At 41.0% G+C, this 18,241-nt stretch overlaps 1 protein-coding gene across 1 annotated transcript; it reads right to left on the reverse strand.

The window, feature by feature from the left end:
• Positions 1 to 635: 635 nt before the first annotated feature.
• Positions 636 to 17,829, reverse strand: nubp1 (nucleotide binding protein 1 (MinD homolog, E. coli)). Its single transcript, XM_085351497.1, has 10 exons — positions 17,793 to 17,829; positions 11,024 to 11,128; positions 10,773 to 10,906; positions 6,393 to 6,461; positions 6,246 to 6,278; positions 6,057 to 6,147; positions 5,815 to 5,969; positions 2,928 to 3,038; positions 1,867 to 2,053; positions 636 to 1,012 (listed from the first exon to the last, which is right to left on the reverse strand). The coding sequence occupies exons 1-10, from the start codon at positions 17,821 to 17,823 to the stop codon at positions 960 to 962; spliced, it is 969 nt and encodes a 322-aa protein (XP_085207623.1). The 5' UTR covers positions 17,824 to 17,829; the 3' UTR covers positions 636 to 959.
• Positions 17,830 to 18,241: the final 412 nt, after the last annotated feature.

The following is an 18,241-nucleotide window of genomic DNA, read 5'->3' on the forward strand; positions in this document are numbered from 1 at the left end:
AAAATCCAAGTTACTTTTTTTCTTTGTTGGCAGCTTTATCTGCACTTTGATCACAGTAACCTGATGCCATAAAGAGTTTAAACACAACAAAAAAAACAAAACAAATTGCTGACCTCCTCTTAACACAAACATTACCACACCAGCTCAGGCACTGTGGAATATTCTTATATTCCTTTTCATCTACTGAGGGGATTGACATAATGTACACAAAAGCACCTGAAGCAAATGACTCACTCTAAGCAAATACAAGCTTAATGATGCTGTAGGAAAAAAATGGATCCTACAAACGGTATTGTCAGTACAGGCAAAGAGTTTTCTGCTGCATATTTTTCCTTTTTGCCACTGAGCTTCATTCATTGCACCAAAACTGATAAAAAACCCATGCAAACGCCAAAAATTGACATCTTGCATGGCCGGGCCTTTACTACCATTAACAGTTTTACTACCGTTCGTCTAACCTGCAGCTGGCAAACAGCCCACGACAAATGTGCTGGTAGTTAAAACTACAGTGCTCAAAGTGATATTGCTTTCCTTCAAAACAAACAAAGAAACACACATTTGTAAATCATTGTAAACCCTGACAGCCTCATAAAGATCATTCCATAATGAGTGCATTCATATTCAAAACGGGCACAGGTGCTTATTTGGATGATGACTTTATTTGTTTTATGAAATGGGAAGTAATTTCAGTTTCTACAGACTCTTATTATGTATTCATTTCATTTACTCTCAGTAGTTCTTCAGGAAATACTGCTCTGGCACGGCAGCATCTGATCAATGCATGAAATCTATCACTGAAAACAAAGAATGATAAGATTTCTCTGACTGTCAAACAGAAATGCTGCGATTCTGATATGTACGAGCTCTTGTGCTCTTCGTGTGCCTCGTATTCGGTGCCCGTCTGCCGTCATGTGATCAGCCACGGTGTTCTGCTCCTGTATGGATGCCATCTGATGTGGTCAGATTGTGCTTTGCTCCTCTGTTACCCTGTTGGAGCAGTAATCCTGGATGGCTTTGGGGGGAAAGAGAAAGAGGAGAGAAGAGAATGATGATGATAAAGGAGATTTGATGAAGCTGATAAATAAATGTGCGTCGACTGATGGTTTCAGTTAGGAGTGAATCAGCTGCTACGCAAACCACATTAGACTCCACAAACTTGATCTCATGCTTTAAGCATAATTGAATTTCGATACAACTCCTACTGTTCCTCTTTTGATTGGCTGCTTCCCATTTATACAGCGACCGCTTCCTCTTTCATTGTTTAATCAGGAATTGAGCCGTCAGCTAAATGATCCAGTCATCAAAACCGGCGGGGGTCTTCACTGGAAGGAGGAATATGCCTGACAGCGCATCTAACTTCCTTCTTAAGAAAAATGAAAAACTATGACGTATGAGGTGCCAAAGGGTTTGTTTATGATGTGCAAATAAAGGGGTGGGAGTCATAAAATGCAGAACTCTATACTTGGCACATCTCCTGGATCCCTGCTCTGACTATCTGACCACTGTGTGCATTTACAGCTGAGAGAAAACAACATGACAGCTCTACAGTAACATCCTGAGCGGTGGGGATAGTGTTGACATTGCTGCAAGTGAGCTGAGATGATTTCTTTTTGGTTCTTGTTGTTTTGGCAACAGTTTCACACCATCTTCCCATTCACCAGTTTTGGCATCCTGTGACTTCGCCCACTTCTCAAAACCTCTATTCTATTTGCAGGATTGCCAGCTGATGGTCAGAAGGGGATTTCCAGGCAAGTCCAGCTGACCTTGACGGCTACACTTAAGTCACACAAGATTTGTTTTGGCCTTTTATGGTTACTGATTGTACGATGCTCATTTGTGTGGGTGTCTTTCTAAAAACAAACTCACTTTTCACAATTTTCTGGTAGGCTTCCGCAGCGGGGGAATCGGGCACCTCGCTCAGGAAAGACCTGCCCTCGTCACAGCTCCGTGCTATCCTGGGATCTAGAGGCACCTTTCCTAAGAGGGGTAGTTTGAGGTCTGCACACATTTTCTCAGCTCCCCCGGTTGAGGGAGGGAAGATCTGTGACGTATTCTACAAGGAAGAGTTTAAAGAAAAAAATATGCATATATCAGCTAGGTACTTTCTTAATCTACACACGAGGAATTTGGGATTGATTAACTGTGTAAACACGACATTTTTCCACTGGGAATTCTAGCTCGAAGCTCAGGCCGTAACCCGGAAAACTAAAACACGCTGCACAGAGAGAGATCAGATTTAAAAGGGTTGCTTAAATGGCATCTCCCACTCTCCCACATTTTCTTTAAAGTGTGGTGATTTCACTGTTTAGTGATAGGACAGGACATTGTGGTCCTGTTATATCATCTCCCCTCCCAAAAATAAAACGTCAGATGTTGAATAGAAAGGAAACGGCATAAGGCCCTCCCTTAAAGGGATGTAAGAGCCTCAGGAAATTACATCTAAAAGGAAAAAAACACAAGACATAAAAATGTAGAGAAACAGAACTTTGTTGATTTGATTTTGTGCAAGGTGAGCTTGCTTGTGGTTGTGAAAATGAGTGCACTGTATCCTGTTCAGTGTATCTGCAGTATATCTGCACAGGATAGCAGACGAAGCCTCCTCACAACCTGGTTTTTTTTGTAATGAGCTAAAATAGCACAGATGCGAGCACATATTTCAGACCTCTTTGCTTCGTTCCTCTTTTCTGTGTGCTCCACTTCTTTACTTACCAGAACTAATCAAGCGTATGCTCGCAGTGCTTGTATACATTTCTCACCAGATTAGATCAGATTTGTAAATTTTTGTCAATGTGGTTCTTGTTTTTGCTCAATTATCTTATCCAAAAAAACAAAACAAAAGACAAAAAAGATGTAAAATGAACAGAGACATGGATCTGGTGCATTTTTAGCTTATCTGTGTTTTGCACAGGTGTGTGTGTGAGAGTGACCTTGCATTTAGGGCAGGCAAAGCCGCTCATGTTCTCCACCACCCCGATGATCGGCATCTTAACCTTCTCACAGAATCGGATCTCCTTTCGCACGTCCTGCAACGCTACCTCCTAGACAGACGTGGAAACAGGAACCACAGAAAGAGAAAGGCAAAAGCGAGGGCTGAAGTTTGTGTGTATGTGTGGGTGGAGATGGGGAGCATACGGTGGACAGGGAGGGGCACACACACACACACACACACACACACACACACTAGTCTGGCTTGTTTGTTTGGTAATTCCCACCGGGTGTGTGTGGTCGGTCGTGGGTTAGTGAGATCAGGCGGAATGAGGAAGTGTGTCTGTTGCTTTCTGACTTCACCGCACTGAGCTTAATCTAAGAAGCAGGAAATTGGTGCTTCACTTCACCAAGTACAATAAGAACTTTGACACAGCTTATAGTGAGGTCTTCTTAACTGAGCACATGTAGAGTAAGCCACATTTATTGACATGGCGCTAAATGTTCGCCACACTAAGAATCATCAGCAGGAAACATGACTGACAGAACTAGTACGGCTGCTGGATCACAGTCGTTTTACTGTCTGCATGCAGGACAACATTGGGTTAACCTCCAAGTATTTGTGTGTAAATATCATGATGCCCTGCTGGCAGACATGTTGCTGCCCGTTCAGCAAAAACACTGCCCTGTGCCTATCCTGTCTGTGGCTTTATCACACCAAAATCACCTTTACAAACCAGGTAACAAAAGCATGTGATGTCAGCAGGTGAAGCAAAACGCTTTTGTGCCGAGTTGACTTCCTATTAAATACGAAAAATTTATAGGAAGCACGCCGTGGAAGACAACAATAGAACACTCTGAATTTATTTTTGTTCTGCACAGCTCTGTAGCATGCCATTTCTTTAACAGTTTGTTGTCTACAAACATGCCTGTAAAAAACCTGTATAACATTTTACTGTGCGATGGGCTCTCGCTTTTCTTTTTACGATGGTTTCATGATGGAACAGCATCCTCTGTTGGTTGTGGTATGCTAAAAGCATCTCAAAAGCAATTCATCTTCATTGACACTCGGCCATAGCGCCATGATTATGACCATGTGGAATTGCTTTATTGCCAACAGTAACAGCACCTGCACAGAAAATGTATTTGTCCCATATAATCCAACCTATTAAAACCTGTCATATCATATTTTTAAAACACTATTTTTGTGCATTAACGTGTGCATTCTAAGACAACCATTAGTGCGAGTGGATTCGCTGTAAAGCCCTTACTCTGGATGATCCACGGACTTGTGCATTTGCTGGTGCAAAATTCAAATTTCATCTGTGTTTACGTTTCATAGTGGGCTGAAAAAGCAGGGGTCTCAAGGACATCCTAAACATGTCAGTATACTGTAAAGCCATAAAGGGGGAGCACCACCAATTCCACAAACCAGCAGCAGCATTAGTCATAACAGAAGGCAGCTGCATACGGCAAGATGCAACGAGCTGAGTTTTTTTTTGTGGTAAGCCAGTTGCCTACCTGTGGTTTTCAGAGTCAATACTACATGACTGAAATGACTCAACTTGTATACAGAAGTTCAGGTTGTTAAAATCATTTGGGGGGAATTTAGGGAATCACCAAGTGAAGTCCGTTGGACTGAAAGCAGACATATCTGCAGGTCAAATTTCAATTTAAGGCTGATAGCAGGTAGTTTTCATAAGTATTTGAATACATGTTTATAGATTATTCTTTTTAAAGCTGCAATTGTTAATGTAAAATAGCTGAGCTAAAACTGAGTAAGTTTTTAATAACACTGAAACCTCTGAGTGAGAATTAGAGAGCTTTTAGGACACACAGCTTGAGCTATGCAGCTAAACGTCGGGCTGCTAAAGTTTCAGTTTCAAATGAGCTCACAGACGGTTCAGAGTTAACTGAAAGATGCTGAAGTTTAGCTGCAGGTGTGTGTGCGAGCATTAAGGGGGTATCTTGAAATATAATGACTGGAATTTCCTTGTCTGGTTGTCTTTCTAAGAACTATAACTGACAGCATATTCAAACAAAAATTAGCTTTTCATAAAGTCGGAGGTTTCTTCCTGTGAAAAAGGAGCTTATCATTCCCGTTGTCGCCAAGTGCTCACTCACATGGGGTCGTTTGATTATTGGGGTTTCTTTCAATAACATCGTTGAGATTTATAGAAATAAAACTGAACTGAATTTCCCCCAAACTGCAAATATAACGGTGTACAGAAAGAGTTGAACGCGCACGGGCAGAAATGTTGAGAGCGCAAGCAACACATTGCGAGCAAGCGCAAATGCAAAAAACTGAGCGAGAGGGGCTGTTATTGTGTGTGTGTGTGGATAATAGCAAACACTGAAATACATTTTCGCACGCAGCTATGAATTTTGCTGAAATTCAATGAATTACTCCTCAAAATGCAATGCAACACTTGCGCTCAATTTTTTTTTTACGTGCGCTCAGAATAGTGGCACAAAAGTAACGCCATACTCTAAGCCCTGGATAGCTGAAGTTTTAGCCACGTCGCCTTTGTTATTTCCATGTTCAGCTGGGTGAAGGGACTTTAAGCATCTGATTAGCATTAGGTTACAAATGTTTTCATGGTGGTCATCCTGGAGTTTGTGTGTCTTCATTGAGCATGACTGCCTATGTGTGAAAACAGACATGAACATGAAACCCAGCGGCTCATAACTGGACATGTATGAGGATGATTGGCTGCTCATCAGTCAAACAACATCTGAGAATGTTTTATAAAAGCAGGTGTGTACAAAGAGGGAAAACCCTAGATTGCACCACAGCAGCGTTTTCAAAGGTTATTGACTTTAAAAAGCTCCCATAGAGCACTTCATATACTAACGTAAACCTGCTCACACTAAAGCCGAGACTTGTACCTGTGGTGTGGTGATGATGATGGCTCCATCAACATGGGTGGCGCTTAGGTACTGGACGATGGACAGGTGTTCGTCAGAGGTGCCGGGTGGAGTGTCTACGATGAGGTAATCCAGTTCCCCCCAGTCCACATCCCTTAAAAACTGCTTAATGATCCCTGATTGGACACAAGCACCACACAGGTTGTTGCTATGTGAGATCTGGAAACATGAGCATCTCACATACACACATCACATTACCGCACCATTTTTCTTGGGTCCTCTCCAGATCACAGCATCATCGGGACTACTTAGCAGGAAGCCAATAGACATGACTGCCAGGTTGTCCTCCACATACTGCAACACAACGCAGAGGCCCCTGTTTTATTATGCTTAAATAAGGAAAATAATTACAAATAAATAAATAAATAAATAAATCGTTCAAATCAGCTCACCACAGGGGACCATCCAGAGCCACTCTGGTGAACCTACACAGGAGACGACAGAAAGACAGCTCAATCTTTGTGTCCATGTGAGATTATGATTAAAATGTTGCACCAATAGATATAACAGCCGTTTCTGACAGCTGCCTACTGACTTACTTGCTCTCCCTCTAAACCCACGATCCTTGGAATGGATGGACCACAGATGTCTACATCAAGCAGGGCAACCTAAAAAAAGGAAAAAGAAAGTGGAAGCATGAAAAGTCGGCAGTCCAGTATAATGAAGGCAACTGTCTCCCGAAAGGCTACACAAGGCATTTCCTGTCTGCTTGACTGGGCAGCACATCAAAACAATGGGGCTGTATCCCAGCACTAGGAGCCATCCTAAAGCATTGCTTTATCAGCATTTTCTCTGAGGAACTGCTAAAACTTTGGGAAGTGGAATGTTTTGCGTGGGAGTGTCCAGTTGATCCCCTTACTATGGATGACATCATTGTGAATGAACCTTTGTACTCCAGTGGTTTATGGGTAACAGTCAAAGATAAAAACTCCTGCTAAGTCTAACATGAGATTTTCTTTCAACTAAGAAATAATGATTTACGCAAACTACACTAAGTTTTCATATGTCAAATTCACCTATATTCAGCCTAAGAAACAACTTTATGTAATACAGTGGTCCCTCGCTATAACACGATCCCTTTACCTTTCGCAGCCTCGCTGTTTCGCAGATTTGCTTTGTGCAATTTTGCATGCTTCTCCCCCCAGCGAATTATGTTCTGTGTCCTGATTGGCTGTAGCCATTGTCACTCAATCTCATGCCGTGTCTCCTCTACAGTACAGAATGCGTTCAGCTTGTCAAATTTACATAAATCTTTGATCGCTAGCAGTGTGACTCTGAAGTGCTGCACTGTATGTAAGTTTTCTCCCCAACAAACACAACAGTGTCGACGAAACGTTTTGCACCGTCAAAGGCAACCGCGGGTGCCTTTGGTTTCATTCTATAATACTGAAGTTAGCTCTCTACCGAGGTTTCAAAGTGTTTAAACAAGAGAGAAAAGTGTGAAAATCATGCCATCAAGTACATTCAGGTCTGACGAGCAGGTTTTTGGTTTGATCATTAATTCTGGCGAACTGCACAGATATTGCAAATTCATCAAAGTATTTTAAGCCGTGCAGATTTAAGGAAAGCAACATCTCTGGTATGACTGGATTGCCAGTTTGACACTAACAAAGTGTTATTAACAGAATACTTTAAACAGAAGACAGTGGTGTACATCTTACGGAAGAAAGATGAGGACAGATTCTAGAAAAATGCCCTGACAGATGTCTAAAAAACTGATTCTCCCACACATACCTCCGGGTGAGACAGCAATAGTCAATATGAGATACTTTTTTTTTTCTTTTTTTAAAGAAATGTACATAAACTTAACAATATATACAATGATTTCTATTGAGATGCCTCTGATGCAGGACCGGAGCCTGACTTTCATTAAATTTAAAGTGCTGTTGAGCACTTTGCCATCAGAGGCTAAGATATTACCGCCGATATTAGAAACTTTACTCTGAAAACAACGAGGAAACTTTACTTTAAGAGCAAAGAAGAAATTTGTTAGATTTAGTTCTTCAGGCTTCCTGAAGTCTTTCACAGTTTTATCTTTGGACACTTTATCCATCTACGGTTCATTGAAGGCTCATCATGGTTTCAGTGAAACGGTGGCGGTCAAGAAGCTACTCTTTGGAAATGAGCTTGTGGCAGTAATTTGATAAGAATGAGAGATACTGTTAGATAAATTAGGACAAGAGGCAAACATATTACCTCCAATATTAAAAACTTTACTGTGGGGGGAAAAAAACAACTCAACTCTTCCAGAGTAAAGAAGAAATTTGTTAGATTTAGAAAGTGGAAATGTTCAATAGTTTATCGGTGGATACGAATAAAAAAAAAAAAAAGCAGAATTATGCTGAATATTGTTAATAAGTTGTGAGATGTAGGATTGTCTGCTTCATTTTAGTTCGTTGCTGCAATAATGAAGTGAATTCTTATAGATTTCAAAGTCAGTTTATGATGATTTATGATTTTCTCTCTCAGCTCATTTGAGAAACGGCATCAGAAAAGTTGTCCAGCACTTCATCTCATGCGGGAGATAGAGCAGGAGATATGGAATTAAAAACTCAGATAACTGATGCAGATTTACAGCTGAAAATGTTTTCTATAAAACAGCGATCCCACCACCTGCCTGTTTGTACAGGTCAAATAAAACTACTGGTGGCGGCCAGTGGTACCCCTCAGCCTCCTAGCAGATACATCTGTGGTGCCAGTTTTAAAATCCTAGTTGACGTCCTTCTTGAGTTATCGCACACGGGTGTCCATGTCGCCGTCCGGCAGGAAGCCAGCAATGATCCCATCAGCCTTTTATGGCTGCAAGTTAATAAAAACTTTAATGACTTGGTAATGCTTTAATGAGCCCTGTGTTAGCCGTATCACCAAGACAGGTGTCAGTAATAATGCCAATAATAATAAATATTTGTACATCAAGGGATGTGTGCAGTAAATTATAGGTAGTGATGGAGGCAATGAGATAAGGTGGGTTTAATGTGTGAAAGAGTGCTGCATCTGTAAGGTTTGCTTACTGGCTTGCTGCTGGTGTCAGTTCTGTTATTAATAATTATAATAATAATTCCACTGCATTCCACTGTTAATAACAGGTTGTGATTATGTGATTAACATTGTATAATACTATCGGAAAAAAGTGAAATGAAAAACAGCAGCTGAGCAAAATTTTGACACAAGTTCTTTTATCAGCCTGGGACTGAGAGCTGTCCTGCTCATGTCAACAATCGAGTGTCAAGTTCGCTGCTTACAGTAAACATACATGTAGCACTCACTCTGCAACTGATGCAAGACAAATAAAAACATTAATTTGATTAACATTAATTAAACACTGTTGCCCTGTTCAACTTGAAACTGTGAAAGCTACACAAGAAACTGGCGTATAAAGAGAGATATCTCACAGAAAAACTGCAGGAGACAGACTAATAACCTGAGGCATCTAACTCCATCCTACTGGTTAATATAATCTATCATTGTTTTGAATGGAACTAATAAATTTCTTCCTTGATTAAGCTGTGGCTTCTTTTAGAGTGATAGCACTGTGTTCCTTGTTATCGCTGGGTTTCAATGATCGATTTTCCAATTCAAATCAATTTTAGCTTGAATAAAGCGATATTGATTTAAACCCTGAATTGATTTTTAAATATAAATGTATTTTGCCAGAAATGCCAGAATCTCAGGTTAAAGCTAAAACAGCAAATACGAGCAGGTAAACAGATTCCACACAAAGCTCCACACAGTGAGTTGTCGGCTTTCTCACCCGACAGCACGGACACGCCGTCGGTGCTGATAGCTCACAGCTCACTGATTATACAGTTGCAGGTTTTGTCTCTCTCAGACCAAAATTCACTGAAGCAGCAACAAAAGAAGATCCTTCTTACTATTGCTGTTTTTCTTCCACCACGATAAAAATCACACTTCCCGCACAGCTCTTTCTCTCTCTCAGTGTACTTCAAGAACAGTTTCCCATCTCAAATATCCGTTTTCTGCATTATTTGCTTGCTTATTACGCAAAAAGTGTACCGTTGTGTACAGCGTGTCAGCGACAAGAAAGCCTAATTTCTTCTGTTCAATACCGAAGAAATTTAAACTTTTTAAAATTATACCAAATTGCAAAATGTTTAGCTGTGTCTCTAATAAAACCTCTGTAACTTTGCTCTGCTTCACTTCAGCAGCATCAGGTAATATTCATATGTTGATTCATGTTTTTTTCAGCTTATTATCTATTACAGAATATTTTAAATGTTTTTAAATTAATTTAATCATCTGCTATAAAAATCCAGGCCAGGAACACCATGTTTTTCTGTGCTTTATCCCCAGTTACTTTGACACAAAGGAATCTGCTGTGATGCTCACACCTCTGATGAAGTCTCACAAAAGTCAATACTGATAAATGATCAGAATTAAAATATTTCTGACTGTCTGAGGCAAAATTTCCCAGATTCAAATCGAATCGGGACCCTGTGAATCCGAATCAAACCTATTATAGAAATCAGTGACGACCCACAGCCATGTTCCTTGTGTAACACAATTTACTTTCAGAATTCAAATATATTGTTACTCTATGTCTGCAGTGACCTCTAGTAGTCAGTGTATTTTAATGTTTTATATGAGAGCATCAGGATTTACACACACTAGCTACTTTGGACACCACTTGTTAATGCAAATGTGTAAATATAATAGCCAATCACACGGCAGCATTTAGTCAATGCAACCTGCTGAATTTCAAACAAGCGGCAGTTCTCTGAGTGAAAATGCTTGTTGAGGTCAGAGGTAGAAGGAGAACCGACCGACCAAGCTAACAGGAAGGGAACAGTAACAAAAATAACCACTCATTAACCACTCGTTGTGGGTGGCTGTAGCTCAGGTGGTAGAAATCATCTCAAACTCGATTCTTGAACATGACAATTACTGATATTCTGTATTACCTCCTTTGTGGTGTCACTTGCCAGAGCGTGAGCCAAGTGAGCGCTAAAGGTGCTCTTCCCCACACCTCCTTTTCCAGACAACACGAGGATCTTGTGTTTGACTGTTGACAGCTTCTCTCCTATCTCTGCTATAGCTGCAGACACACGGGAACGAGATGTTTTAAGCTCTTAACTAATCCCCTAATGTATCTGCTGAAGCCCAAATATGTATCAAAATATTAAAGTGATGAGATAATAGCACACGGTCTTACCAGGGTCAGGGGCTTTTGTGGCTCCAGAGGCACAGAGTTTCTGGTTGGGACAGCCCTGGCATGGTGCAGACTTGCCAGCTTGCTCACTTGTTGTACCCGGACAGTCTAACAAGGATAAAACAGAATCCAGTCATCAAGATCTGAGCACCTTAAAGAGACCTAAATATCCTAGATCTGCTTCGAGTGGTTGTCGTTAAAATAAAATGTGGTTGAACAAAATATCTAGAATCTCTGCAAAGTCTGATTGGCGCTTGACTGTCTTTAATATTCAGGTGAGAAATTGGTTCAGATGTTCAGGAACAATGCAGGAACCACTAAGGGTCAAGCCTGCCGTAAAGTGGAAACTGCTAAAACACCAGCATCACTACAGGGAGTGCAGAATTATTAGGCAAGTTGTATTTTTGAGGAATAATTCTATTATTGAACAACAACCATGTTCTCAATGAACCCAAAAAACTCATTAATATCAAAGCTGAATGTTTTTGGAAGGAGTTTTTAGTTTGTTTTTAGTTTTAGCTATTTTAGGGGGATATCTGTGTGTGCAGGTGACTATTACTGTGCATAATTATTAGGCAACTTAACAAAAAAACAAATATATACCCATTTCAATTATTTATTTTTACCAGTGAAACCAATATAACATCTCCACATTCACAAATATACATTTCTGACATTCAAAAACAAAACAAAAACAAATCAGCGACCAATATAGCCACCTTTCTTTGCAAGGACACTCAAAAGCCTGCCATCCATGGATTCTGTCAGTGTTTTGATCTGTTCACCATCAACATTGCGTGCAGCAGCAACCACAGCCTCCCAGACACTGTTCAGAGAGGTGTACTGTTTTCCCTCCTTGTAAATCTCACATTTGATGATGGACCACAGGTTCTCAATGGGGTTCAGATCAGGTGAACAAGGAGGCCATGTCATTAGTTTTTCTTCTTTTATACCCTTTCTTGCCAGCCACGCTGTGGAGTACTTGGACGCATGTGATGGAGCATTGTCCTGCATGAAAATCATGTTTTTCTTGAAGGATGCAGACTTCTTCCTGTACCACTGCTTGAAGAAGGTGTCTTCCAGAAACTGGCAGTAGCATCCTCAACCCGAAAAGGCCCCACAAGCTCATCTTTGATGATACCAGCCCAAACCAGTACTCCACCTCCACCTTGCTGGCGTCTGAGTCAGACTGGAGCTCTCTGCCCTTTACCAATCCAGCCACGGGCCCATCCATCTGGCCCATCAAGACTCACTCTCATTTCATCAGTCCATAAAACCTTAGAAAAACCAGTCTTGAGATATTTCTTGGCCCAGTCTTGACGTTTCAGCTTGTGTGTCTTGTTCAGTGGTGGTCGTCTTTCAGCCTTTCTTACCTTGGCTATGTCTCTGAGTATTGCACACCTTGTGCTTTTGGGCACTCCAGTGATGTTGCAGCTCTGAAATATGGCCAAACTGGTGGCAAGTGGCATCTTGGCAGCTGCACGCTTGACTTTTCTCAGTTCATGGGCAGTTATTTTGCGCCTTGGTTTTTCCACACGCTTCTTGCGACCCTGTTGACTATTTTGAATGAAACGCTTGATTGTTCGATGATCACGCTTCAGAAGCTTTGCAATTTTGAGACTGCTGCATCCCTCTGCAAGATATCTCACTATTTTTGACTTTTCAGAGCCTGTCAAGTCCTTCTTTTGACCCATTTTGCCAAAGGAAAGGACGTTGCCTAATAATTATGCACACCTGATATAGGGTGTTGATGTCATTAGACCACACCCCTTCTCATTACAGAGATGCACATCACCTAATATGCTTAACTGGTAGTAGGCTTTCGAGCCTATACAGCTTGGAGTAAGACAACATGCCTGAAGAGAATGATGTGGACAAAATACTCATTTGCCTAATAATTCTGCACTCCCTGTATTCACAGTAAAGCGAGTTTTAATGTGAGGATGCCAACTAAGAAAGAAGTCCCTGCTCCAAAATCCACACCTTCAAACTTGACTGAAATTTATGAAGCGGACAAAATTATGAAGGAGGAGGATTACCTCCCAAGTCTTCAACTTCACCTTACATCAGCAGCTAATCTGGTAGCAGTTGGATGTTCTAACAGGAAAATTAAGCCAAACACACAAACTGGTTTTGGAATGGATAAAGCAGACTAATATTAAGTCTTCCCGAAGCCCCAACCTCAACCCTACTGAAAATTACTACTTTACAGTTTTTCCTCAGTTGCTTTGGTGCATTTCTCACAACAGAATTAAACTTTGCACAATAGTTAGTTCAACCTTCACAACATGTAGTCGTTTTGGCACAACCTTGTGGCGGCTTCATGTTCATTGCCAAATGCCTTTGGACATGAAGCAGTTGAGTAAGTACAAATATCTAAAGAATGGTCACTTTTGACTTGCTATTCATCACTATCTCCCTGCTTTTATCATGAATGTCACAATTATTTATACTTGTACCGGTTGAATAGTCATTGTCCTTACAACTAATAGTCTTCATTTCATTGCTTGTGTCAGTGCACTCAAAATTGTTGAACATCTTGTCAAACAATTTGTACACCCATTTTGAAAACCCTATTTTTAAGGAGTTTCCATGAACATCTCCATAAATTACTTTTCTCAGGTGAACCTTATCTCACACTAATGAAAATAGGTGTGTGTTACTCTTACTTGCAACCAATGAAAAGCCTCTTCTACCCAGTCACAGGTGAATCGCGTTATAGTAACCCCTACTCTACAAGTGTGTGTGTGTGTGTGTGTGTGTGTGTGTGTGTGTGTGTGTGTGTGTGTGTGTGTGTGTATGTATATATATATATATATCTCTCTCTATCTCTCGCACCAGGCAAGACCCCAGGTGCAGGCTGTGTAAAGATGCCCCAGAGACAATCCAGCACATAACAGCAGGGTGCAAGATGCTAGCAGGCAAGGCATACATGGAACGCCATAACCAAGTGGCCGGCATAGTGTACAGGAACATCTGTGCCGAGTATAACCTGGAAGTCCCGAGGTCAAAATGGGAGATGCCCCCAAGGGTGGTGGAGAATGACCGAGCTAAGATCCTGTGGGACTTCCAGATACAGACGGACAAAATGGTGGTGGCTAACCAACCGGACATAGTGGTGGTAGACAAACAGAAGAAGACGGCCGTAGTGATCGATGTAGCGGTTCCGAATGACAGCAACATCAGGAAGAAGGAACACGAGAAGCTCGAGAGGATGTGGAGGGTGAAGGTAATGGTGGTCCCCGTGGTAATCGGAGCACTAGGTGCGGTGACTCCCAAGCTAGGCGAGTGGCTCCAGCAGATCCCGGGAATAACATCGGAGATCTCTGTCCAGAAGAGCGCAGTCCTGGGAACAGCTAAGATACTGCGCAGGACCCTCAAGCTCCCAGGCCTCTGGTAGAGGACCCGAGCTTGAAGGATAAACCGCCCGCAGGGGCGTGCATCATATATATATATATATATATATATATATATATATATATATATATATATATATATATAAATAATGTAAACCAACAGACAGGATTGGCATGAGGTGCATACTGAATCTACAAAACTGCAGAACATGGAACGTCAGCCTTGTGGAAGAGGGGTGAGGATCGGTGGAGGACGAGGACAAAACCAGGTAAGAAGAGACCAACCACATAGACACGTTCCTGACTAAATCAGGGCAACACTTGTGGATCATGTGATAAACCATGGCCTCACAATGGCCGAGTCTGGTCGAAGGGTGCAGCCAAATGTTGGGAGAACTACTGTAAGTTCTATTATTCAGACATTTCGTCGGGAAAACAGGTGAGCATACTGTAATGTAGTTATTCAGCACAAACTAATTTGCTCTGCACTTTCATAGTCATACAGGAGACTTGCATTAGGACATGACCTCATAGATCTTTACATATAGACGTACTGTAACTGAAGTGCAGACTTGGCCCAGGTGTGGCATAGTGTGCTGTGGTACAATACAGTAATGCTGTAAAGAAAGGAGTTTTGAATGATAGTCCTGTAACAATTACTGTAAGCATGTTTGCGCTTATTTATGTTTTTGTTTTGTCATCTGCATCTCAAAAAGGACTGCCAGACAACCTAGAAGAGGCGGAAGAGGTCCACTTTTGACTCCGCAGCAAGAGGAAACAATTTGTGCAACGGTGGCTGCAAACAACGCTTTGAGACTGAGAGAAATACAAAGAACTGTCGTAGAAGATGACACCATCTTCGGAAATATTCAGTCAATATCAATTTCCACCATAGACAGAGTCCTCAGATGGAATGAAATGTCCATGAAGCGATTGTACAAAGTACCATTTGAACGGAACAGCGATCAAGTGAAGGAGCTCCGTCACCAGTATGTACAGGTAAAACATGTTTGCATATGTACCTCTGTTTACTGTAAAAGTTTAGGCCATGTACTGGACTTACATTTATGCATGTTACTGTAATCCTATTTACAATTCAAACTGTACAATCTGTTGTGCCAAATGCACCATTACAGACTTTTTTTATTCTCATCCTTTGTATAGCGTATCCTGGAATTGAAGCCAGGGAACACCTGCACACGTTTGTATATCTTGACGAAGCGGGATTCAATCTCGCAAAAGGCAGACGGCGTGGACGCAATCACATTGGAGAAAGAGCCACCATTGATGTCCCAGGCCAACGAGGAGGAAATATTACAATGTGTGCAGCAATCTCAGAAAATGGCATTCACACCCATATTCCTCATATTGGTGCATACAATACACAACACCTGTTGGCTTTTCTGGACGCTCTTTATAGGGACCTAATCCCACAAAATGAAAGGGATGATCCTGGTGACAATCGGACAATGTATGTAGTGGTTTGGGATAATGTTAGCTTCCATCACTCTGCTGTAGTGAGGCAGTGGTTTGCAGGATGGAGCACACGACAGGATGCTTATGGAGTTTCTTCCTCCTTACACTCCATTCCTAAATCCAATTGAGGAGTTTTTCTCTTCCTGGAGGTGGAAGGTATATGACAGGCATCCACATACCCAAATGACCCTGCTAGCAGCTATGGATGCAGCTTTAATAATGTTTAATGTTTTAATGTGTGTTAGTCCCCATAGGGAAATAGTTCCTCTGCATTTAACCCATTCACCCAGTGAAGCAGTGGGCAGCCACCAATGCAGCGCCCAGGGAGCAGTGTGTAGGGACGGTACCTTGCTCAGGGGTACCTCAGGGTAGCCGTTCAGTGGAGTTGAACCCCCGACCTTCCGATCATGGGGCCACCACTCTACCTACTGAGCTATCCCTGCCCCTTCCACAGAGCTATCCCTGTGATGACATCACAGCAGAGTCCTGCAGAGGGTGGATTTGACACTCCAGAAGATACTTTCCCCGATGCATCGATAGAACTGACATTCGCTGTGATGTTGATGCAAATATATGGGCAGACAGACGGGAGCGTCTAGAGAGCAATGATTGATATGCAGCAGTGTCTGTTTTTCAGTTTTCTTTTGTTTCATAACTACTGCAGTAAGGTTTACTGTCTAAGTGAGTTTGTGTTTGCTGTAAAATGTTTGATTTACTGTATTCCCCCAGTTGCACAATGCTGTGAACAGTTTCAATTAAATATTATCAAGAGTGCATATGAAGTGTCTTGATTTTCCTTTACAATTTATGGTTTTCAACATGCCATGCATGCTGTCCAGACTTGACATGTCATTGGGACGCACCTACAAAGAAATCCGTCACAATGAGAACATGTTCAAACTATTTGATTTTGTGACCAAAGGTGCTGGTGTAATGACTTGTAATTGTGACAGCCCTGACACTTTGATATAAGTACTTGCTTTTGATGAATATATTATCTGTTTTGATTAAGGGACTTGCTTTTGAAGCATTGACTACTTATTTTGAGCAACTGACTTTGCTTTTTGATGAAGTGACTCACTTTTGCAAGTTATCCACCATGTTTTGCAGTTTGCACTAATTGTTTTGAGAAGAGCCTTAGTAATGTTGCAGAGATCAATTCTGTTGTGAGAAATGCACCAAAGCAACTGAGAAAAACTGTAAAAGCCAGGTCAAACAAATTTAAATGCTCTCTAGCAATCCTGCCCAGAAGAGTGGTCAAATATCCAGAAAGAACTGTTCTAGAAGATTCTTGATGGGTACCTTATTACATCTAGTTTTGCTAAGGGATCGTGTAATACAAAAAGAAAAGCTGCTCTCATGCGATGGTCCCTTAAAATCATTTATATACAGCTTAACATAACATTCAGCCAAGAGACTACTAAAATGACTTTATTAAAACTTATTCACATAATAAATTATACAACTGCGTAGAAGACTGTCATCATGACTCAGCAAAACTGGAAGACGTACTGCGATACCTATTCACATTCCCTTGTGTGGATATTATGCGCATTTTGCCCACAGCAATAAAAACAAACAAACACTTTAGTGATACATCAAACGATGTCTGATAAGCTATCTATCTAGCTATCTATCTATCGATCTAAATAAGCATCACATTCAACTTTCCGAATATCCCGAATTCAACGTGTAATAAATTCATTAAATTAAATTACAACACCTTGAAAATTAAATTATCTAAAACATCCTTATTAATGTCCTTTCAAACACAGACTCAAAGCTATTAATGTTGATAATTCCAACAGAGAGGAACAACCGCCGTGTGTTTAACAATCACCGCGACCTTACAGTTAAAAGTAAATTCCCTACATCCACACACAACTTGAACAACATGACTGAGGTATTAAAACTGAAGAAAAGTAAGTTTAAAGGCTTACGCTCTGGAGCATTTTCTGGTACGTCTGCCATGTTTGCAAAGTGTCCTTCAATTAAAGTCTTCCCCTCCAAACGTTCCGGATACGCAACGTGAAACGTCGATTCTATTCTTTTTGTACAGTTTTAAACAGTTTTATCGAGGGACTGTGACAACAGCACTCAATGTACTCAATACAGTACTGAGCACAGCAATAAATATGGAAATAAATAAATAACTCCATACATACATACATACATAAACAATAGATATATCATTTGTACCGGTCTTGTGAATACAAACACTCAGGATCGGTTTGAGGAATTTTTCCTTACATACATCAGCTTGTGAGGCTTTATTTCGAGCATGTTACAATCGTAAAGCAGCTAGATTAAAAACTAAAACAAAACAAAAACATAAGAAAGGAAAAAAGGAAAAGGATAGGACATAAGGAAATTTTAACAAGAAAACATG

The sequence above is a fragment of the Diplotaxodon limnothrissa genome, linkage group LG4 (assembly GCF_057381915.1).
Source record: "Diplotaxodon limnothrissa isolate DT_005_m linkage group LG4, D_limnothrissa_male_GT1.1, whole genome shotgun sequence".
NCBI lineage: Eukaryota > Metazoa > Chordata > Actinopteri > Cichliformes > Cichlidae > Diplotaxodon > Diplotaxodon limnothrissa.

Coding starts and splice junctions, on each gene's coding strand:
- nubp1 (XM_085351497.1), bottom strand. CDS start 17,823: ATGGCAGACGTACCAGAAAATGCTCCAGAGC. Junction 3,039..5,814: donor TCATCATCACCACACCACAG/GTACAAGTCTCG, acceptor ACGTCTGTCTAG/GAGGTAGCGTTGCAGGACGT. Junction 2,054..2,927: donor TTGCCTGCCCTAAATGCAAG/GTCACTCTCACA, acceptor TCTTCCTTGTAG/AATACGTCACAGATCTTCCC.